We start from the raw sequence: 24,046 nt of genomic DNA on the forward strand, positions 1-24,046 counted from the left end.
CTTACCTCTGGTTTTGGAACAAAGGCTTGACCTGGTATTACGAAACGGTTTTCAACAGCGCAGAGATGCTGAGACATGATGGACAGTCTGCTACGTTGCTTGCCTCCTGTATTAGCTGTAAGCCTCTATTGAAGAATCAAAAATGCACAAATCAGTGAAACTGAATTGACCAAGTGGTCAATTAGATTAAAGCTTGATTATCAGCATAATCAAAGACAAAGATACATTAAAAAAGAAAATTAATTCTTAAGAACTCACATCAGAGTTTATGCCCAGTTCATCTGGAATTCTTTCCTCTGATGTAATAGCATTTCATTAAGATATCATGGTAATTTACAACCTCAGTCCTTCAATCAAATGCACATGAAAAGGAGCTCCTTGAACTTCTGCAGAACTTAATGAGTGTTCAAATAATTTTGTATGGGCACAAGAGAATACTGAAACACTCTGACTGCAGAATTCAAACTGAACACCACTGGCTGATGGTATTCTCACATACTTTCCTTCCACTCTTTCTGAATCAAGTATTTTTCTTTCTTCTCCAACACCAAACCTCCATAAACTCAAAATCAGATACCAAATGAAATTTCTTCACTATAAAGTATGTTTACTATATATGCAAGTAAGTTCACTCTACTTTACATAAGTTTAGATACCTAACAACACCAGCATTTAATACCTACAATTGAAATTAGCAGTTTTCTAGTTTTCCCAAGGGATTTCTTACACAGATAGTCAAAAAGTCACCCAGAGAGTGGAGGTTTTCTACACTTTCACATTATTTCTGTTTTTCTAGCACAAACAATTATTAAACACAAAAAGCCCCAGTAAAACAACTCTCAAATGCTAGAAAACATTACAGAAACTATATAGATACAAATTTTTGAAGATTCCTGTTCTTATTTATCATTAACTTAATAAAAAAAAAGTCAATTTGTGTATCTGTTAACATCTGTACATTATGCAGCTTCACATGAAATTCATACTCATGATATCCTGCCACTTTTATTAAAATTATGTCTGAAAAATAAATTATACACATTGCTGAAGATTTTTTTCTTTTTTTTTCAACAAGTCTCCTAAAAGGCAGTTCACATGTTAGCATAGAACCAATAAAATACTTTTCAGTGACTTCTCAGAAAGAAAGCTTAGTGATTCTGTTTGCCTACATCAGCATTTAAAACTACCTTCATTTTTTATTTTGGAGGAAACCTATTATATATATATGTGCCACAGTCGTTATTCCTTTTAAAGAAAAGCACCACATTACAGTCTAACAATCAGATATGCACTTCCTTTACCTCTGCAATTGAAATGAAATGGACAGCACAATTTCAACAAGCTACTCTTACTCTCCATGAAAACAGCAAGCCTCAGGCTTCCTACTTCTCAGCTACAGAAGGGATAACTTAGCAACATCCAAGTCTGGGCAGTAACATTTCAAATCACTTCAATCTCATCTGCAGGAACATACCTGAGTATGGCACTTCTCAATGAACCCCAAAATGCTAAGAACATATATCCCAGGTGGTACTTGACATCTCTTTAGGAGTGCTCTCTACCAACTCCTCTCAAGGTACCTCAGGGATTATTATTATTTTTTTTACCCAGTAAGCTATCCAATACAACTGCTTTTTATAAGCATGTATTAAAACCCCATTATCAATGAATCTGCAAAATCCATCACAAGAATTAATGTACGTGAAGAACTAAGATTGGCAAAGCTGGCCATCTGAAGGAATTTTATACACATCCTTGTATACGAGCCTTTTTTTTATTTTTAGAATATATTTATATTCAATTTATAAGAATTATGAAAACGTGATAATTTTTCTTGTTTGCTGTTCAAAAATCTGAACTATTTCCCACTTGATTAGTGTCTTTTTTCTAGTGTTCTAAATAGACAGCAGTGTTAGACCCAAATTAAGTATTCTTCTCTTCTAACATGCCAATCTTCTAAATGCCTAACAGCTTATCACCCAGCCTGGCAGCCCTCAGATGGCACTGGCAGAGCAGTTCAGATGAATTGCACTCTGTGCTCAGTTTTACTTAATATTAGAGACTAACAAATATCTTCCATTTAAACTGAAATAAGACTCATATTAATGGTCAGGAAGTATCCAGCCCAGGTACCAAATTCGAGGTGAAGTACTGAGTAACCTGTGGCAAAGTAAAAAATCTTTTCCTCAAAATAAGGATTGATTTTACAAAAATAAACTATAGAGGCAAAATGATTTGCCTGACACTTGCAAACATAATTTTAATGCTGTGGATATCTGGCCTTATCCTCCTTAATGTGCCTCAGAACTCAGCATATAACAACATAACTATTGGTTTTCATCAACAGTTTAATCAAATCATATCAAACGCAGAGTTCAGTAGTAATAGGCCTATGCTGACATAACTCATGACAGTGTTGCTGTTAGAAGAAAACAGAAAAGCAGGAAATTAACACCAGAGAGAAACGCAAATGTGATTCAAAGATATTTTAACCTTTTATAATAGTAGAACCTAGCTTGACTGCAAATTAACATGGCACACTCCTTTATTTTCTTACTGTTAACATCAAGTTATCCTAATTAATTACGAAGCACATAGGTCCATTCCATCACAGCAGGCTACCCTTCCACCGACTGCACGGTATACATGTATGCACCAAGACTTTCTTTAGTATTTAGGCTCTTAGAAGGGACCAGTGAGGACACCAAGCTGTTAAGAAATTTTCCTTTCAGGAATGTAAATCCATAGATACACAAAATATTAGTAGAAAATTAAAGATCTAATTTATTATCTGCGTTAAACTGTTCTGTATTTGCTGGTACTGAATATGCCTGTAGTTGCCAAATCACAATGGCTAAGCTACTTCAGAAGACCACAAAAAAAAGGCACAGGTTTTCATTACCATTCCTCCTAATCAGAAGACCAAGTAGCTTTTCCCAAAGGAGTATTCATTATGTCAAACCAATTATGGAAACACAAACCATGAACTATGAAAAATTTTGTCTTCAGTGGAAGCTCTCTGCTTGAATAAGCATAAGAACAAGAATCAGGAGGTCCCAAAATGTAAAGTCAACAACAACACTGATTCATTGCACAACCTTGAACATATCACTCAATTTCCTAGTGTTTTTAACTTCACTTTCTAAACACAAAGAACTTAAGAGTGCATGGTGTTTTGCATCTCATTTGATCTATGCTGAGTGCAGAAGCACTATAATCTACATGTCACCAGTGGTGTATGCAGCTGGTTAGAGCTATATAAAGCACAAAGTCCATTTATGCTCTCAGCACTAGGCCACTTTTTCCACTGTTTTTACAAATCATTGTATTTTACTCATCATCACTTTGCATTTTGTATCAGTCTGTGAGCCGTATCTTGCAATAAGATATAATCTCAGATGACGTGAAGTCCTTCTAGAAAATGGAACCACATTTTTTAATGCCAGTAACCACATGAGCTCAGAAGTGAATTAAGAACCCCAGCTCGTTTCATTGCCAGGAGTTGGACTTGATGATCCTTATGGGTCCCTTCCAACTTGGGATATTCTATGATTCTATGATTCTATAATAAATGTTCATCCCTGGTGTTCTGTAGAGCCACCTACTGGAACAACTTCAGTACTCACCTTGAAGCTTGATTTCAGGGTGTCGTGGTTTAACCCGACCGGCAGCTAAACACCACGCAGCCGTTCGCTCACCCTCCCCCCTCCCTCTCTGGGACGGGGGAGAGAAATGGAAAGTGAAGCCCGTGAGTTGAGATAAAGACAGTTTAATAAGACAGGAAAAAAAAAAAAAAATAACAAAAATAATAATAACAATAGTAATAATGATGATACAATGGTGATAATACGAAAGTAATAATAGTATGTACAAACAAGTGATGCACAATGCAATTGCTCACCACCCGCTGACCGATGCCCAGCCTAACCCCGAGCAGTCCGGCCCCCTCCCCCCGGCTAGCCACCCCTATATATTGTTTAGCATGACGTCAGATGGTATGGAATACCCCTTTGGCTAGTTTGGGTCACCTGTCCTGGGTCTGTCCCCTCCCAGCTCTTACTGCACCCCCCAGCCTGCCCGTTGGCAGGACAGAGCAAAGGCTGAGATGTCCTTGGCTTAGTATAAGCACTGCTCTGCAACAATTAAAGCATCGGGGTGTTATCAGCACTCTTCTCATTCTAAGCCAAAACACAGCATTCCACCAGCTACTAGGAAGAAAATTAATTCTGTGCTAACTGAAACCAGGACATCTATCCACCCCTTATTCCATACCATTTATGTCATGCTCAGGTTACACTCTTTTCCATACATTCTAATTAGTCACCTATAGTAATCATGGTAGTGATAACATACAGTATAATATACTATTTAACATGGTGCAATTCAGTTCATGGGCTATTCTCACCCAGTATTAAATCTCCTTGAGGTACACACCGGACCTCTCCGTTCTTTTGCATCACCCACCAAGTATATCCAGGTCCCTGAGCGAAAACAATTCCACGAATAGGTTTGCCTTTTCCTGAGGCAGGAGTAGCCCAGACTGTTTTACCCAGCATATTTTTTACATGCACTACAGGAACTTTATCCCCATCTACAGTACGTAACAGGTTTGATTGGGCAGGTCCAGCTCGGTTGGTAGATCCCCTAGTATTGACTAACCAGGTGGCCTTTGCCAAATGCGTATCCCAGTTTTTGAACGTCCCAGCGCCCATTGCTTTCAAGGTAGTCTTTAACAGGCCATTGTATCGTTCAACTTTCCCGGAGGCTGGTGCATGATAGGGGATGTGATACACCCATTCAATACCATGTTCTTTGGCCCAAGTGTCTATAAGGTTGTTTCGGAAGTGAGTCCCATTGTCTGATTCTATTCTTTCTGGGGTGCCATGTCGCCATAGGACTTGCTTTTCAAGGCCCAGGATGGTGTTCCGGGCGGTAGCATGAGGCACAGGATATGTTTCCAGCCATCCGGTGGTTGCTTCCACCATTGTAAGTACGTGGCGCTTGCCATTGCGAGTTTGAGGGAGTGTGATGTAATCAATCTGCCAGGCCTCTCCATACTTATATTTCAGCCATCGTCCTCCATACCAAAGAGGCTTTGACCGTTTGGCTTGCTTGATTGCAGCACATGTTTCACAGTCATGAATAACCTGTGCTATAGCGTCCATGGTCAAGTCCACCCCTCGATCACGAGCCCATCTGTATGTTGCATCTCTACCTTGATGGCCTGAGGTGTCATGGGCCCATCGGGCTATAAATAATTCACCTTTATGCTGCCAATCCAGGTCCACCTGAGCTACTTCAATCTTAGCAGCCTGATCCACCTGCTGGTTGTTTTGATGTTCTTCAGTAGCCCGATTCTTGGGCACATGAGCATCTACGTGGCGTACTTTCACAGCCAGGTTCTCTACCCGAGCAGCAATATCTTGCCACAATGCAGCAGCCCAGATAGGTTTGCCCCTACGCTGCCAGTTGTTTTGCTTCCATTGCTGTAACCATCCCCACAGGGCATTTGCTACCATCCATGAATCGGTGTAGAGATAGAGAACTGGCCATTTTTCTCGTTCAGCAATGTCTAAAGCCAGCTGAATGGCTTTCACTTCTGCAAACTGACTCGATTCACCTTCTCCCTCAGCAGCTTCTGCAACTCGTCGCGTAGGACTCCATACAGCAGCCTTCCATCTCCGATGCTTCCCCACAATACGACAGGACCCATCAGTGAACAGGGCATATTTCTTTTCATTCTCTGGCAACTGGTTGTACAGTGGGGCTTCTTCAGCACGACCCACCTCCTCCTCTGATGATATCCCAAAGTATTTGCCTTCTGGCCAGTCCATGATCACTTCCAATATTCCTGGGCGACTGGGGTTTCCTATTCGAGCCCGCTGAGTAATCAGTGCAACCCACTTGCTCCATGTAGCATCAGTTGCATGATGCGTAGAGGGGACCCTTCCCTTGAACATCCAGCCTAGTACCGGTAATCGGGGTGCTAGGAGGAGCTGCGCTTCAGTACCGACCACCTCCGAAGCAGATCGAACTCCTTCATATGCTGCCAATATCTCCTTTTCAGTTGGAGTATAGCGGGCCTCAGATCCTCTGTATCCCCGACTCCAAAACCCCAGAGGCCGACCTCGAGTTTCCCCAGGTTCTTTCTGCCAGAGGCTCCAGGTGGGGCCGTTCTCCCCGGCTGCAGTGTAGAGCACATTCTTTACATCTGGTCCTGTTCGAACTGGCCCAAGGGCTACTGCATGGACTATTTCCTGCTTGATTTGTTCAAAGGCTTGTCGTTGTTCAGGGCCCCATTCAAACTCATTCTTCTTACGAGTTACTTGGTAGAGTGGGTTTACAATCAGACTGTAATTTGGGATGTGCATTCTCCAAAACCCCACAACACCTAGGAAAGTCTGTGTTTCTTTTTTGTTAGTTGGTGGAGACATAGCTGTTATTTTGTTGATCACATCCATTGGGATTTGACGACGTCCATCTTGCCATTTTATTCCTAAAAACTGGATCTCCCGTGCAGGTCCTTTGACTTTATTTTGTTTTATGGCAAAACCGGCTTTCAGAAGGATTTGGACTATTTTCTTCCCTTTCTCGAAAACTTCCTCTGCTGTGTCACCCCACACAATAATGTCATCGATGTACTGCAGGTGTTCAGGAGCTTCCCCCTGCTCTAGTGCAGACTGGATCAGCCCATGGCAAATGGTAGGGCTGTGTTTCCACCCCTGGGGCAGCCTATTCCAAGTATATTGGACTCCCCTCCAAGTGAAGGCAAATTGTGGCCTGCACTCTGCTGCTAGAGGGATGGAGAAAAATGCATTAGCGATATCAATTGTGGCGTACCACTTGGCTGCCTTCGATTCAAGTTCATACTGAAGTTCCAGCATGTCCGGCACTGCAGCACTCAGTGGTGGCGTGACTTCGTTCAGGCCGCGATAGTCCACTGTTAGTCTCCACTCGCCATTAGACTTTCGCACTGGCCATATGGGACTATTGAAAGGTGAATGAGTCTTGCTGATCACTCCTTGGCTCTCCAATTGACGAATTAGCTTATGGATGGGAATCAGGGAGTCTCGGTTGGTGCGATATTGCCGCCGGTGCACAGTTGTGGTAGCAATTGGCACTTGCTGTTCTTCGACCCTCAGCAACCCCACAACAGAGGGGTCCTCTGAGAGACCAGGCAAGGTAGATAATTGTTTAATGCCCTCTGTCTCTAAGGCAGCAATACCAAAAGCCCACCGGAACCCTTTTGGGTCCTTGCAGTATCCTCTTCTAAGATAGTCTATGCCAAGGATACATGGAGCATCCGGACCAGTCACAATGCGGTGCTTTTCCCACTCATTCCCAGTCAGACTCACTTCAGCCTCCAATACAGTCAACTGCTGAGATCCCCCTGTCACTCCACAAATATAGATGGGCTCTGGTCCTTTATAGCTCGATGGCATTATAGTACATTGTGCACCGGTGTCTACTAAAGCCTTATACTTCTGTGCGCGTGATGTGCCAGGCCATCGAATCCACACAGTCCAATAAACTCGATTGTCCCTTTCCTCCCCCTGGCTGGAGGCAGGGCCCCCCTAATCCTGGTCAGAATCTTCCTTGTTTCTGTGTTTGAAGGACTGTCTGCTGGAAGTTGGAGCAGCAAACTTTTCGGAGAATCCCTTTTTCCTGATTGTTTTCTTTTGCAACTCACGTACCCGTGCCTCTAGGGTCGCGGTAGATTTTCCATCCCACTTTCTCATGTCCTCTCCATGGTCTCGTAAGTAAAACCACAGGGTGGCACGGGGTGAGTACCCACCATATCGTCTTCCTTGTGTGGGTGAACGCCTACCCCTGACAGCTGAGACACTGCTTTGTACAGGTACGAAGGAGAATAATCTCTCTTCAAGTTGGTGAACCTTTTCAGAAAGTTTCTCCCAAGTGTTCTCCTTTGGTCGGTGGGCACTGGTTGGTTCAGGTGGGGAGGACAATAGATTCTCTTCAAGTTGGTGAACCTTTTCAGAAAGTTTCTCCACAGCTGAGACGCAGGCCTGTAAGGAAGAGGAGAGACTTTCTTCGTACTGCCGGAGTTGTTTAGCCGCTTCACCCACTGTGGGTTCCTCATCCTCTTTCCAGGCCATTATTGCCAATGAGCTGGCATATGATGATGGTGCACTCCGTACAAACTTCCGCCACATGGGTCGTGTACACTTGACTTCATCTGGATCTGTGGATGTTTGTTTGAGGTCTGGATCCTCATAAATCACTTCCCGTACGGCTAATTCCCTCAGGTACTGGATTCCCTTCTCCATAGTGGTCCACTTGCCTGGTAGACATAAAATATCTTCCTTGAAGGGATACCTTTCCCTCACAGCTGAGAGGAGACGCCTCCAGAGGCTGGTGGGTCGTGCTCCATCTGCAATTGCTTTGTCAATGCCGGCGTCTCGAGCAAGGGATCCCAGCCGCTTGGCTTCCCTGCCGTCTAATTCCACACAATTGGCTCCAGAGTCCCAGCACCGGAGCAGCCAGGTGACAAGCTGCTCACCTATACAGCGACCAAAATCTTTTCGCACATCTCGTAGCTCGCGCTCGTTTAGGCTTCGGGTAGTTACTGTTGCTCTTTCGGCATCCTCATCTTCCTCCTCCTGAATCCTTGACGGCCCAGCGTCGTCATCATCTTCGTCATCTCTATACTTAGTTTTGGCAGAAGCCTTACCTGGATTGGCAGAAGACTCTCTGCGTTCTAAACGACTTGAATTTCTATACCATATTTTCACCTTCTCTACAGGGGCAGCTTGCACTGCTACTGCTCGTTTCTCTGACTTTGTTACAGGGTCTGCCACAGGGGTTGGAATGCCCTCTGCAGGGTCAACTTGCACTGCTACAGCTCGTTTCTCTGACACGGCCACAGGAGCTGGAGTTGGAGCTGGAGCAGTTGCAGGAGCTGGGACTGGAGCAGCAGTAGGAGCTGGAGCTGGAGCGGCTTCAGGAGCTGGAGCTGGAGCGGCTTCAGGAGCTGGGACTGGAGCAGTTGCAGGAACTGGGACTGGAGTAGCGGCCGGAGCTGGAACTGGAGCGACTGCAGGAACTGGGACTGGAGCAGCTGCAGGAGCTGGAGCTGGAGCAGCTTCAGGAGCTGGGACTGGAGCTGGAGCGGCTGCAGGAGCTGGGACTGGAGCGGCTGCAGGAGCTGGGACTGGAGCGGCTGCAGGAGCTGGGACTGGAGCGGCTGCAGGAGCTGGGACTGGAGCGGCTGCAGGAGCTGGGACTGGAGCGGCTGCAGGAGCTGGGACTGGAGCGGCTGCAGGAGCTGGGACTGGAGCGGCTGCAGGAGCTGGGACTGGAGCGGCTGCAGGAGCTGGGACTGGAGCGGCTGCAGGAGCTGGGACTGGAGCGGCTGCAGAATCCACCGTAGGGGTCACAGTGGCCGTTGGATCTGTCACAGGGTTTGGAGTGGCCGCAGGGTCTGTCACTAAGTTGACAGCAGTATCAATGGCAGCTCGATAGGCATGAGCCAGGCCCCAGCACGTTACAATGATTTGTGTTACTTTGGAAGTGCCAGAATCATTACACCTTTTTTTCAAGCATTCTGCCAGTTTTTGAGGATTTTGCCATTGTTCAGGGGTGAATTTCCAACACACTGGGGGTGCCAACTGCTCTAGATGCCTGCCCATATCCACCCATACTCCCTGCCACCCACAACTATACTGCCTCCGGGCAGATCTCCGGATGAGCTTCATAAGTAGTTGTTTAACTTTAAGCAGAATCTGAAGTGCATTCATGAGGCAGAACAACAAGACTATGGTATTCTGAGTATTCCAGAAATATTCAATATCTTGGAGAGCTATTGTGACAAGCTCAGGGGATAAGAGGGTGGTGAAGGAGGAAGGCAGAGTGACCCAGGAGGATACAGGGGTGGTGAAGGAGAAAGGGAGAGTAAGCAAGTAAGGAAAAATATCCTCCCCTTTCCCCTCCACAGATTGACTCTCTAATGGAGAAAAACAATAGGTATAATTGCTAATAGTTCCCAAGATGCTGTTTCCAAAGTACAGAGTCCACGATGTTACTGAGTATAAATACCAAGTTAGAGTCATGACCAGATATCTTATCGTCTCATAAGCCATTGCTATAACACTTAGTACCATAATGGTCTGAAACCAGGGCCCGGAGAGGAGAAACAACACTACAGAGAGCAAATACGGAAAATAATGTACTATAATACTCAATTTGGAAAACAGGCGCAGCAGAGTTGTGATTAAAGCAATCAGCATCATGACAAGTGACTATTAAGCAGGTCTAATCCTTACACCAATTTTAGTTTAACACACTCTGATCAGATCTGCCGTTATCTCAACCTTTCGGGCCCCACGTTGGGCGCCAAAAAGACTGTCGTGGTTTAACCCGACCGGCAGCTAAACACCACGCAGCCGTTCGCTCACCCTCCCCCCTCCCTCTCTGGGACGGGGGAGAGAAATGGAAAGTGAAGCCCGTGAGTTGAGATAAAGACAGTTTAATAAGACAGGAAAAAAAAAAAAAATAACAAAAATAATAATAACAATAGTAATAATGATGATACAATGGTGATAATACGAAAGTAATAATAGTATGTACAAACAAGTGATGCACAATGCAATTGCTCACCACCCGCTGACCGATGCCCAGCCTAACCCCGAGCAGTCCGGCCCCCTCCCCCCGGCTAGCCACCCCTATATATTGTTTAGCATGACGTCAGATGGTATGGAATACCCCTTTGGCTAGTTTGGGTCACCTGTCCTGGGTCTGTCCCCTCCCAGCTCTTACTGCACCCCCCAGCCTGCCCGTTGGCAGGACAGAGCAAAGGCTGAGATGTCCTTGGCTTAGTATAAGCACTGCTCTGCAACAATTAAAGCATCGGGGTGTTATCAGCACTCTTCTCATTCTAAGCCAAAACACAGCATTCCACCAGCTACTAGGAAGAAAATTAATTCTGTGCTAACTGAAACCAGGACACAGGGCTACATTAATGACAGCACAGTATGGTTCTCTATGACCCCAAATGACAATAGACACTTGTATATATAATTACTATTAATTTACATACAGTAAAACACAGTAAAATTTTATTTTTAGAATTTTAATTGTAAAGTTAATTAAACCAACACAAACACTTAGCTTGCATAGAGAAAACCTGTTATTACTAACTAATTAGATGGAAATTCAGTCTTCAGACTGATGTGCAATTACTTTTTTTCATATATATTGTTTTTTAAGCATCAAATTGGATTCAGGTAAGAGGCATACTACTTTCATAATTATAACAAAAAAGTCTCTTTTGTTATTTTTTATAAAATAAGTTAAAAAAAACGATATGAAATGGTGCATGAATGACTGTAAGCGAAGGAAACTAGTTAAGGACGGAAGAGTGCTGTGGAATCTATTCAGGTTGAAGAAATCAGACAAAAAAACACACACATTAAGTAGCTTAAGAAAATATAACCCTCTATAAGAAATCATAAATAAAAAAAAATATGCGCTGTGAAAAGATCAGAGCAGATGATTATTTCAATGTTAAAAACTGAACTAATATTTTCCTCTCTTTTTTGAGGCAACTAAGAATGTTTTTGAACTTTTAAACAAAATGCTGCATGTCAACCAAGTTTTGTTCCATTTATCATTTTTAAATATTGGGAAAATGGTAACATCTTACCTCTGCGACTTCCTTCTGAAAAGTCAGTGTCATCTGTGTCCTGCCATAAATAAAAGGCCCATTCTTTTTGGAAACATTTTCAAGCCATTTGATGATTAGAGGAGTTGAAACACTGAAGGGTAGATTCCCAATGATATGAATATTTGGTGGCTCTGTTAACATTTGATGGGAAAAACAAAACCAATAAACAACTTGCAAAATGTCTGGGATAAGATTTTGCCATGAATGAGTACTTCAGAAAGATATGTGCCTATCAATCTAGATTAAAACTATGAAAACAATTTTTATTGTGCCACATCAAAATTATGCCTTTCCATTTATGCTTGTCTTATGCTGACAAAACGGTGTTACTGTTCATGGTAATTAACTAGAAAAAAAAAGTGGTTAGGTCTGGTTTTCATTTACATTAGAATAAATCAGTAACTTTCAGCTGATTTTCAGCTGCTCGGTAGATTTCAGCTGAGATACTCAGAATAGCAGACATACAGACAACAATTCAATGATCTTTAACTACAACTATCAGGTACAGAGTAAATAGCCACACTCATCATTCTGTCCAACATGTTACTCCCAGACACATTTTACTGTCTTCATTACCCCCCAAACAATCACTTAGCTCAAAATGAAGAGAGCTCTCCTTTTGTATAGAGCCCTATGAAATCAAAAGGTCTTCTAACAAGCACAAGGCTTAGCACAGCTCCTTAGCCATATGAAGTTGTAAGTATCATTCAGTTATGTATTGCATCAGTGTATGTGTTAAGCAGGCACTTCATTAGTAAGGATCCTCACCTCTACGCAGGAGAGCAGTAGAGGTGGGCAAAATAAAGTGTTGCAGTTTCTTAGATACTACAGCATTTAATGACGTGGCTGGCAGATGATGTTATTGAATTCAGCTGGTTCTTGGGCACATTTTACTTATTATGCAGTTTCTAAACTTTCTGAAATCCACCAGACTTTCAGATTTTCACATGGCAACAATATTATATATATGTAGTATAATATAAAAGTATATCTTACTAGTAATTAGTCAGCTCCAAAGACGAGAATAACATATGTATGTAGAAGAAACATTAATTTTTTAAAACTGCACACCTTCACATATGCATTTGGTCACAGTTTTGTGAACCCTTTGCAAATATGCAAGGCATTTTTAAAGGTGAAGATAATGTGGCATAGTCTTTTATGTCTTACATTAGAAAGCAGTTTACTGTTCTTCAGGCACTGCAGACAGTGACTCTACAATAAATTAAGGCATTTGGAAAAGAGGAGCCTGGGAGGTCATTTCCAATTTATCTAAATACTGTTACACGTTTCAAAAGGAAGGTGAAATCAAGCCCTGTGAGAATTTCAGATCTAAAAATATGTAAGTAAATAAATAAATCTCTGATTGGATTCTACATTTGTCAAATATATTTATTTGAAGCTAAAGCAATAATAAGAAAATCCTAAAGGTTTCTGAGAAACCTACAGAAGTGTCTTTAGTGGAATGACAACAGTGGTTGCTTCTGTCTTGTTCCAGAAGAGGAAGAAGCTAGGAAGCAAGTATACAATTTAATTTGCTTTTATACTTTCCAAGACTTACTATTGTACAGTCAGGACGCCCTAAGGCAAATAACTGCAAAGCAATTATATTAAGCAGCAGTAATGCTGATTAAAGTATCAAACAAATTCTGCTCAGTCTTAGAAGAGGATGACAATTTTCTAACTGTTTCTTTCTAGAAAGTAAGTTAGCCACTCTCTATCCTTACCTTCAACATGTATCTGAAGAGAGCAACACAAGCACTGAGTGAACTCCAGCTATATATCCAAACTTAAAGAGTAAGTTGGAAGCCTTAAACATAAAACGAACCAAGTCCGAATACTAACCGTCCTCCCAGTTCTTTTTTAAGTGCTTTGGAAAAGCCTTCTCCATCTTAAATGTCAGAATATCTCCATGAACAATGCGCACTTTTCCTGGAGCTGCTTCAGACAGCATCTGTTTGTAAGCAAGCAAGTAGGATCTACAGTGAGTATTAACCACACTGATTTCCAGCATCAGCGACAGTAAGAATTAAACCCCTGCTATACGTTTATCTTCAATATACAAAAAAAGAGTAACAGTTCAAACTGAGCACACTGCTTACAAGTATTTACCTTCAAAAAGAGAACACTAATGAAAGAAGTTCAATGCATGCCTAAAAGCTGCAGAATTCCTAAAAGAGGATTTAAACCTAAAAAGGCCAACAAAATTCTCTTCAACAAGGATGATTAACAAGCCCCAGGCCACTAAGAGAACCCCACCTGATTTAAGTGCTAATGCAAAGAGCAGGTATTGAAAAGTTGTTGGACCTAAGGAAACAAGGCTCAAAACGTTTATTCTGTCTGCCCCCGTAGGGTCTACCTAGGGTCTATTATTTTAGCTACATGTGATACAAGACTGTAGAAACATTCAGCCATTTTTTCCTTTTCCATAAAGAAGGTTGTCTTCATATTCCCGGAAGTAGTCTGAACTCAAACCTTTAGAAACCAAGGAGTTCTACAAAACAACAGGCTGTATGAATACCTAGCAGTAGAGGAAATCTCAACCCTTTGTATCTTGTAAGACATCTCACAATCTACCGTGTTCTCTATCCCATCTCTCCATCCTATTTCTGCAAATTACCTGGTACTTAAATGGTGAAATACCAGCTTAGAACTAGATGCAGTCTGATGACCAATTCTTTCATTTCTGGTGTCCATTTATACAACAAAATTGTTACAATTTTTAGTGCCATATTTTCTCTTATAGTATGATACTATGCACAAACAGAATAATTCAAAAGGAAAGTCAATTTTTACAAAGATGACTTTGGGGGATATTTACCAGTCAGAATAATGAAAAATGGCTTAAAGAGCAAGTTTGCTTTTGTGCAGAATCCAAATGCATAAATAGTTAAGTGCTATTGGCTTAGCTGATGAAATAAGCTGCTCATCACTGTTAGTTCCATCTTCAGTCTAAATCCTGCTAATATGCTAAGGGGCACAGAGGTTTCACAAGTTTCTGAGCCAAACGAAAGTGCTGCTTTCTCATATTTCATGAGAATGTTCATGAAAATGTTTTCATTAAAATTTTTGGAGTAAAACTTCTTTTTTTTTTTAACTTCAAAATAGCTAAAATAGCTATTCTGTGTAGAATACTAAAAATGCTCAACTAAAAACTAAGTGTTCCTACAGGTTTTAAGAGCAATTATTTTCAACTAGAAAAATAAATTTAACCTCAACTCCAAACTACTTAATGTTTTTTTTCAGCATTACATTAGCAATTATATTGCATACATATTCACTAATCTGCCATGATTTGTCAAATCTTTCTTTGAATCTGTCATAAATGCTGTAACATGATGAAAGGCAATATAAGATCAATAAACTTAGAAAACAGAACATGAGAAAACAGACAGCTGCCTACACAATAACGGATTATTAACATATGTTCTTTTTTTTTTTTTTTTTATAATCACATTTAATATCATTGAGAACACACCTCTCAGCAGAAAATCACAGTTGTATACTTCTAATTTGAAATAAAGTCTGAGGAAACTCATTGAAACTTTCTCCGTTTAAAAGCCAATGTGTACAGCTAGCATGGTTCCAGGAGCTCTTGTGCACCAAGCACATGAGCCAAGTGATTTTCCATTATACAGACCCTCTTGTTCTTTGCACACAAGTGAAAAAGCATAAAGAAAACAAAGGGTACAGTTCAAAAAAATGATATGGTCTTTCTGGAAGAATTCTATATTCAAGCCACTCTGTCTGAGAGCATCTTTTTTTTTCTCCTGGTAAATCTTTCCAGCCTAATAACTATTAGGGCATATAGCATAGGGTGAGACAGAACTGACAGACTCTCAGCTTGTGCAAACTGTCACTCTGTACACATATGTTCTTCCTATATTTCCATTTTGCAGTAAAGAGGACCCCAACTTCAGCTTTGTAATAGAGATCACCGCCTGAAAAACAGTCGATGAAGAATGCTGTATGCTTTACATCAGTGATTTTATAAATACTGAAAAAGACTTTTTTCAGTATAAGACTTTTTTTTAAGTAAAAGTCTCAAATTTGTATTTTTAATCTCTGATTTATTTTGTTACTTAAATCACAAACCTTTTATAAGCATTCAAATTTTGATACAGCTTTTAATGGGAAACTAGAAAAAAAAAGAGGTAATATGACCCACACTGTCACAAACGAAAGAATCATTCCATAATGCATCATCCTATTTGGAGGGGAAAGAAACAAAAAGAAATACCATCTAATTTAACATTAATGGATGCAATATATTTCTTGTCCATTCATGTTCACAGGTGCTGAGTTTTAGCATCTTTATATTTCACAACCTCATTCAGACATATTTATGTCTACTGTGAAGAGGTGGCTAACGAAAAATGACTGCTGTTAACTCACTTGAACAATAAATATGATTACCTATCAAAGATTATAGATCCTGAAAAGCACACTTTCATTCAGAGGCACGTGTTTCAGTAGCTGCATTTTGGGAGACCAGAAAAGATGTCTAACTACATAAAAATCTGTTATGTCAGTATCGTTTAACCTCAAATTCCTTCCAATCCCAAAGCAGTTCTTGAAATCTAAACTGCAAATGCAGATTTGCCACCGTTCAAGAAAAGTGAAAACACTATGTGTTCATACTTCATAAGGTATATGTGGTATACTGTAAATTACCAACAGCTAAATCCACAAAGACATAATTACATGCATATTCAGGTTTCAGGATAGGAACCATTTTGTTGATATTTTAAATTATTAATGTCCTACAAAGAGATGGTAGCCATTCTCAAGTGAGCTAGTTACTTTTTCTCACCGCTGACTTTTAGAGAAAACATTAAACTGCAATATAAGGAAAGCCATTCAAATTGCTATGATTTGATGTTTCAGAAGCATATGAAAACAGCCGAATATGATGAGGTTTAGCTGCTGTTTTTCTTGCTAGGTCTACATAGTCAAATTCTATAAACTTGACATTTTAATAGCAATACAAGTAGACAGCATTTCAGAAATACCACAATGAGTTGTGAACTTGTATCAGTTTCAAAGACAGGTGCAAAATTTTATTTTTTTTTGTTTGGTTGGTTGTTGGTTTTTTTTGGACACTTTGAACCTTTCCATGTTCTTAAACTGTTCTTATTCAATGTTATGCATACATTTACACCACAAATCATTCTACAGTTGATACCTGCAATCCTGGAATGAATCGAGGATCTTTTTCAACTAAAAGGAGCTGTTCAACATCAGCATTGAGAATAGACCTGGTAATTCCTCCTGGCCCAGGGCCCACTTCACAAACATGAGCATTTTTCAGCTTGCCAGCTTGTCTCACTATCTTGTCTGCAAGACATAAAGAACATACTAAGCCTTTATTCTCCAAAGGATCCAGCTCACTAAGATAAATTCATTGTTTATTGTTAAAGTGCAAGCACGCTTATCTCAGAGTAGACACAAACAGTGACACATCCCACATAAATGATCACATGCCTGCTAGACTGCACAGAATTCAGATTTGTTTCATGCTAAAAGATACAATCAACTTTTTAAAAAAGCCTATTTTCAGTTTACTCTCTTTACAATGTTGCTTATTGCAGAATCAAATCAAAAGAATATTATTTTTCATCTGTGGGTCAGCAGTACTATTACTCTTCCTCTAAGTAAGCACTTCTCTTCATCAACCTTAAGTCTCTACTACTTATCTTTACAAAGGTGTTTTCACTACAGAATACCTATTTCAAGGACATTTAAGAAGCAAAAAGGATACAGTCAAGTTCTAATAAGACTACAGTATGTAGAGAGCAAAAAGGGAGAGCTGGAGTAAAGTTAAAGTTGGAATACAGGTAACTGGTAATTATAAAAAGGCAGGCAGTTAAATGATAAGGAAAGGACATTTCCTTCCTGTACCCAGATGGAAGGATACAACATAAAAACTGATTACAGACTGGAAGGAAAACATATTAATGATAGAAAAATGACTAAATTAAGCATTAAAAATGTAGCTAATTAAAAAAAGACATTCTTAGGAAGCAAGGAATGGAATGATAAGGGATATTATACTGCACAGTCTATAAGCTTCCTAAATATGCAATAAAAACAAGAGATATCTGAAAATGTGCCTACCTATAAGGTACTCCTAAACCCACACATACAGTTTTATTCCACAGTAAGAGTCTGGTTATTCATGATGGGGAACTGAGTTTTATGTTCACATCCTCAATCTTTATCACTTGATTCACAATGCATAATCAAATCATCAGATACATGAAGCTGCACTGCATTTATTATTGCAAAACCCAGCCACCACTAGGACAGTAAAGAAACCCTCTATGAATTGAACACTGCCATCTTTGTCACCTGAGATGAAGCTATAGAAAACTGAATTGCTCAGAACAATGTAACTGATTCAAAGAGCTACATTTCTAGCAGATGAGACAAATTACCTTTTAAAACACACAGTTACTACACTTTTTATGATACATAATAACCTGAAAATATCCTTCATTTTTGAATCAAACTTACAAACTGAATTTACTTGTAACTTATCAAAGCTTGACAATAGTTTGATAATACTTGATAGTACTTATAAATGACAGTAACTCAATGGAAACAGTACTAGGGAGGCTCTGACTTTTGCATTTGAATTGATAACTCACATTTCATATAGGAATATGCTTTCTGCCTAAAAATTATTCCATAATTAACTCTGTAAGGAAACACATTTTCTATAAATTTACAAGTGAAATCAAGTCGTCTAAGCTAAAACTGCTTTTAAAAGTAATCTTCTGATTGTCATAAACTTGACAGTTGTCATCATGCAAACATCACCTCCTTAGCTAGGACCTGGATCCTGAGGAAAACCACGATACTATGTTTTAGAGTAGCTAAAGTCTGTAAGCATTTAACCTGTCAATCGCAAATCCAGCAGAAAGTTCTGGGAAAGCTGTTTCTGTGCTTGAAGCCGGAAGAGCTTGATAATCTCGCCAACGGTTGGCAGAGGAGGCAGGTTGAAGGCAGCCACCTTCCCCCGAGCAGCCATAGGGCAGCACTCCTGCTCCTTCCCCCTGGCAGAAACCAAGAAAAGCTGACTCTAGTACCTGCAATACATTAAAATACGTCGACATTAAAAGCCTGGCAGAGCTTACAAGGTGAGACTTGATTCATGCATCGTTACATGGGTGCTATATTTCAACTGTCAGCATTTTAATTACTGTACGCAGTGCTTATACTGAGGACATGTATGTGGGATTTGGGCAGCAGCCTCATTGTGTGGGTTTGACAAGGCAGGAGGCAAAACAAGACCTCTCAGAGCTTTTAGTTACTGTTTTTTTCTGCAAATAAGGCCTCAGCCCTCAAGGGGAGGCTGCCTCAGCCCCAGCCCTTCCCCTCTCCTCCCCTCCCCAAGGGGGCGGGGTCTATCGGAGCACCGCCCCCTAAAGCAATCCTCGCCCCTAACAGAGCGCCCCCGACTGCGCATGCGCGACCGGCGCCAGCGTGGCCGTGGCGGAGGGATCGCGGGCAGGTGCTGCGCGCCGAGCCGCGGTGCAGCCGCAAAGCGTTTTTTTTTTCCTCCCTCCGCCGTGGCGGAAAGGAGACCCCGAGCAGCAGCCAGGCGGCGCCGCCGGCCCTTACGGTGTCACGCGGGAGCTGCCCCGGAACAGGAAGCTCCTCTCCTCCTTCTTTTCTTCCGCCTGCCGGACGCGCATGTGCTGCCTCGGCGCCCCCGTTGGCCGTGGCGCTCACAGAGAAGCGGGGCTGCGCATGCGCAGTGCGGCGGAGGGGGCCGGTGGCGGCGGGTGTTGCGAGTGCGCATGCGCGGGGTGGGGGGATCAGGGGCGGGGGGGGGTTCGTAGGCGCGTGCTGGGGGCGTGTTGCGCCTGTGCTTCATCTGCTTCGAGCAGGTGTTGGGTTAAAAGTTCTTTAGCTTCTATAATGTGCCTCGTTATTAAAGCAGTGTACATAAATTAAGGAACCACAGACTGGTTTGGGTTGGAAGGCACCTTACAGCCCACCCAGTCCCACCCCCTGCCATGGGCAGGGACACCTCCCGCCAGCCCAGGCTGCCCACAGCCCCATCCAGCCTGGCCTTGAGCACCTCCAGGGATGGGGCAGCCACAGCCTCTCTGGGCAGCCTGTGCCAGGGCCTCGCCACCGAGTGAAGAATTTCTTTCTAACATCTAATCTAAGCCTATGCTCATTCAGTTTAAGGTCATTCCCCCATCCTATCACCACACACCCAGCCAAGGAGTCCTTCTCCATCTTCCTGTAGGCCACCTTTAGGCGCTGGAAGGCTGCAGTAAGGTCTCCCCGGAGCCTTCTCCAGGCTGAACAACACCAGCTCCCTCAGCCTGCCTTCGTAGGAGAGGTGCTCCAGCCCTATGATCATTTTTGTGGCCCTTCTCTGGACTCGCTCCAACAAGTAATTACTGTTGCTTCAACAGGTAATTGCTGAGAATATGTTTCTAGAAAGCTAAGCAGTTACTAAGAAGCCACAATTAATCATGGATATTGTTAGATAGATGTAAGAAAATGCAGACATTAAAGGAGTACCAAAAAGTAATCCCTCGCTTAATGTAAATGGGCATTAGACATAGTTTCTGCCATCAACAGCATGTTCTACTTAAGAATCACCTAAGTTGGAAAAGACATTAAAGATCACCAAGTCCAACCATGAACCTGAACTATTGAGTTCCATCACTAAACCCTGTTCCTAAGCACCACATCCACACATTTCTTAAATATCTTCAGGGATGGGGACTCCACCACGTCCCTGGGCAGCCCATTCCAATGGTTAAGCATTGGAATAAATTCTTCCTAAAGTCCAATCTAAACTTCCTTTGGCACAACTTGAAGCCATTTCCTTGTGTCATACCATTTGTAAGCTCAGAAAAGAGACTGAAACCTTCCTCACTGCATACTCCTTTCAGGTAGTGGTACAGAGTCATTAAAAATGTAAGGAACATTGCAATTAGTCTAACGAAAAGGAGCTGGACAATAAATCATTGTTTATATATACTGCAATATTGGAATAAAATGTCATGGCAATCCTAATTGAAACACTGGAATTTTGAATTTGTGAGGTATAAAGTATTTGCTTTTTTGTGTTTTAGGGAATTTGAAGTCATTATAATTGAAATAATAAAATACAAGCTCCATCTGATGGTGGAAACATGGGATTTCAAATGGCATCAGTTAAGAAAAAAGAAAATAATATAATGATGATTTTTCTACTTAAAATACAAAGCAATGTGAAATTTGAAGAAACATGGACTAGAGGAGCAACTGTAATAATGGCATGCAACGATACAGCTTCATCACCAGCTGAGGCATCCAGGCTATTTTACCTCTAAAGCAAGAAGTTGCCACTTTAGTAGTTTTTCTCAGTACCTGAAAAATGTTATGTCAGACCATTCTTTTAATAATGCATTTCATACTTGACTGTCACCTAGGCTGAGCACTTTCATCTTGCAACCTCAAGTTGACCATATCTTTCTATACTAAAATTGTTCCATCATTGATAAAGTGCTGTCTCCTTCCTGATGAGTTGCACATATGCTAATAATAGCAAGATATAATAGCTTCATAGTTAAGTAACTTAAAGAAATGTCACAATCTATGCTAATATTTTTATTTACAGAAAAAAAAAGGCAGAAAAGTAATTTGCTAAAATAATAATCACAGTGTATAGTGCATAGGTTTTTCAGACTCCTATAGATACTGTAATGTTTTAATTTATGGGTTGGAGAGTCAAGGTGGTCCTTGAAACTAATGAATGGAAAGTAGATGATTTAACCCCTAACCCATCACATCATCTGATTGTTTCTAGTAGATGTCTCCAACTAAAAATCTCAGATATTATGCAAGAGGAAAAGTGAGCCTTCTGAGCATTCACCTATCCATTCTGCTTATTCTGGTCCTTTCATTCCTTTGCAAACTATGGAAGGCCTGCAGGAAGAACAGGTTAGATAGACAGATACCAAGAAAGGTAAAACAGGCATCTGAAGACACTCACGTTCAAGACCTGAGATCAGTTGTGCAAAGGCACTCTTAGGGGATCATGTGGATCACAATTCTTTATCATGAGTGCAGCTTCAATTAATGTTCACTTGCCAGCATTGCAAGCCCTGAAACCAAAGTTACACTCATAATTGCAAAAAAAGCAAGTGTACCAGTGAAAAGTCTTTATTGTAATTGTTGAATTTCATTGTTGATTTCAGGTGTTATTTTTACAGACCTGCTGTGTTCATTCATACATATTAATTATGTACTGGTTCTGTGTTCATGTTGCTACAACTTAAAAATAATTCCTGAAAAAGAAAGCATGATACCACTGGTCTAAAATGATTGTATTGTCTGGGGTTATTGTTACTAGTTTTGAATTATGGCATCTTGTTGTAGAAAACGGGCATCACACCGTGCTCCCACAATGCCACACTCCATTTGAATTCTCAGAAAAAAAAAAAATATCTATTTGGTAATTATTTTATATCAGCTTAAAGTAAGTAGGATGAGAAATTATAAATAGACAGAGTGCATTGAAAATGATACAAAAATGTGACACACAAAAGAGTTTAGACAGAGAAACTCTTATTTTTTACACCACTGGAAGTGTTTTCGTACCACAAAGCCTCTATTCTTCAGCTAGTTCTTGTATACAGTCTTTTCTATTGTTTGTTAAAATAAAATGTTTATTATTTCTACTGCACTACCTCATAAGGATCCTAAATAGACTTTAGGAGCCCATTGCACCAGGCACTATACAAACAACACAGTGACTGCCTTCCCTCAGAAAAAGCTCTGCCACCATATAAAATGCTGAAGAAAATAAATTAGCAAATGGCAAAAAAGTTTTGGTAAGATAACAGAAGGGAGAGAGACATTTGCATATTCAAAGTAATTTTGGATGCCATGGGCTGAAAGAAAAAACCAAAACTGTCATGAAACATCTTCCATATTAACTGTGTAGAGGATCCATAAAATGGTTTCTTGCTCTTCCTTGCTTTTTGAAGGGAAAGGAATTTAGAGCACCACTTTTGATAAATACTCTGTTAAATGCAATAGTTGCATACAATGTGGAATACAACAGAATACTACACCCATTCCTTGCCCTAAAGCAAAACAATTCAGTTATGGGGAAAATCTTCCTCCTTGTGACAGTGTACCATTCTGGGTTCATCAGGCCACAGTATGATCAAGAACAGTATTTTCCCTGTTACCACTTCAATAACATTGTGCAGCAAAACTAAACTCTCAAGGAACAAAGACTTCCCATTAACAGAAAATCTGGCAGAAAATGCTGTCCAGACTGCTGAGTTCTTTCCTAACATAACTCAGGAAATACAAAAATCCATGGCTTTCAGTATTGCCACAGCAGATGTCTAAAAATCATTATATTTACTTTAAAACATTTGAATTTCTTTTACTGCTTATCCTTCTGATGTGCCATTTCTGAGCCACTTAATCTAGTCTGGTGACATTTGTCGAGCTCTAGCCATAGCCATCCATGCTAAAAAGTTTATTTTCAGTTGACACTTTTGATTTCCACTTGATCACACCCTTTTAGGTTCTAGGACGTTTAGAAAGACTATCTTTAATGCAAATTAATGCAAAGCTTGTGGTAACATTTTAGGAATGCTAGGAACTATGATGAGCATTAAGACCATTCTCACCTATGTTATTTGTCAGACTTTGTAGGACCGGGGAATTTCACACTGCAAACATAAAAATGGACTCAGCACAGTAAGCCACTGCTCCATGATCACCCATTTGGAGCATTGCCAAAAATTTGGCATTTTGCAGCATTTTGAAACATTGGTGTTTTAGCAAGATTGGTCTTGTTCAGGCTTCCCAACACCAAGTCGCCTTCTTGGAGATTTTTCCCATAAACATAATAGTTTGCATCTTAATTTGGCTCTCTGACAGAACATTTACAAATTTGATATTCCTTTTTTAAACATGTCACAAAAGTTGACATGTTCCTTTTTTAAACAAGTCACAAAAGTTGAAGAAAAAAAGATGTGGAGTAGAAGTTTTCTCACTACTGGCAATAGCTCCCCCAAATAATTTCATTGAAAGTCCAGCATACCTATTAACTGAAAGAGAGAATTTTTATACTCTGTGTATCATGAAAAATGACTACAATATTACATGAACCTCTAAGGAACACATGAAACTTGTAATATCACACACTCTAGAGTTAACAGTGTTCATGGCCACACTGTTTTATCAGCTATGCCTCCTGTGTAACGAATTGATGAAGCAGTGCAGAATTTGTGTGTTCACTGTGAGGACAGATCACAAAGCAGGCAGGGTCCCTGGGCTTTTCCTTCCTGTTGCTGTGTTTCTTTGACATGTCCTGCAGGGCAGTTT

The 24,046-nt window shown here is 40.9% G+C and overlaps 1 protein-coding gene across 4 annotated transcripts in view; it reads right to left on the reverse strand.

Annotated features, from left to right (window-relative positions):
- TFB1M (transcription factor B1, mitochondrial) overlaps window positions 1-19,438 on the reverse strand; it is a 34,751-nt gene extending 15,313 nt beyond the window's left edge. The window contains exons 1-6 of one of the 4 annotated variants that reach the window (XR_014691970.1): window positions 18,823-19,073; window positions 18,584-18,741; window positions 16,869-17,020; window positions 13,529-13,637; window positions 11,663-11,814; window positions 6-125 (exon numbers count right to left, since the gene is read on the reverse strand). Coding sequence is in view for 3 of the 4 variants with exons in the window: in XM_084515847.1 (XP_084371973.1) it covers window positions 6-125; window positions 11,663-11,814; window positions 13,529-13,637; window positions 16,869-17,020; window positions 18,584-18,741; window positions 18,823-18,845 (714 nt within the window). In the remaining variant the exon portion in view is untranslated. Of the gene's footprint in view, window positions 1-5; window positions 126-11,662; window positions 11,815-13,528; window positions 13,638-16,868; window positions 17,021-18,583; window positions 18,775-18,822; window positions 19,074-19,161; window positions 19,181-19,309 lie in introns of those variants that run through there. The other 3 variants (XM_084515848.1, XM_084515849.1, XM_084515847.1) reach the window with 3 other exon arrangements.
- Between the last annotated feature and the right edge of the window lie 4,608 nt (window positions 19,439-24,046).

This window comes from Aythya ferina, assembly GCF_964211825.1.
Source record: "Aythya ferina genome assembly, chromosome: 3".
Classification (NCBI taxonomy): Eukaryota; Metazoa; Chordata; class Aves; order Anseriformes; family Anatidae; genus Aythya; species Aythya ferina.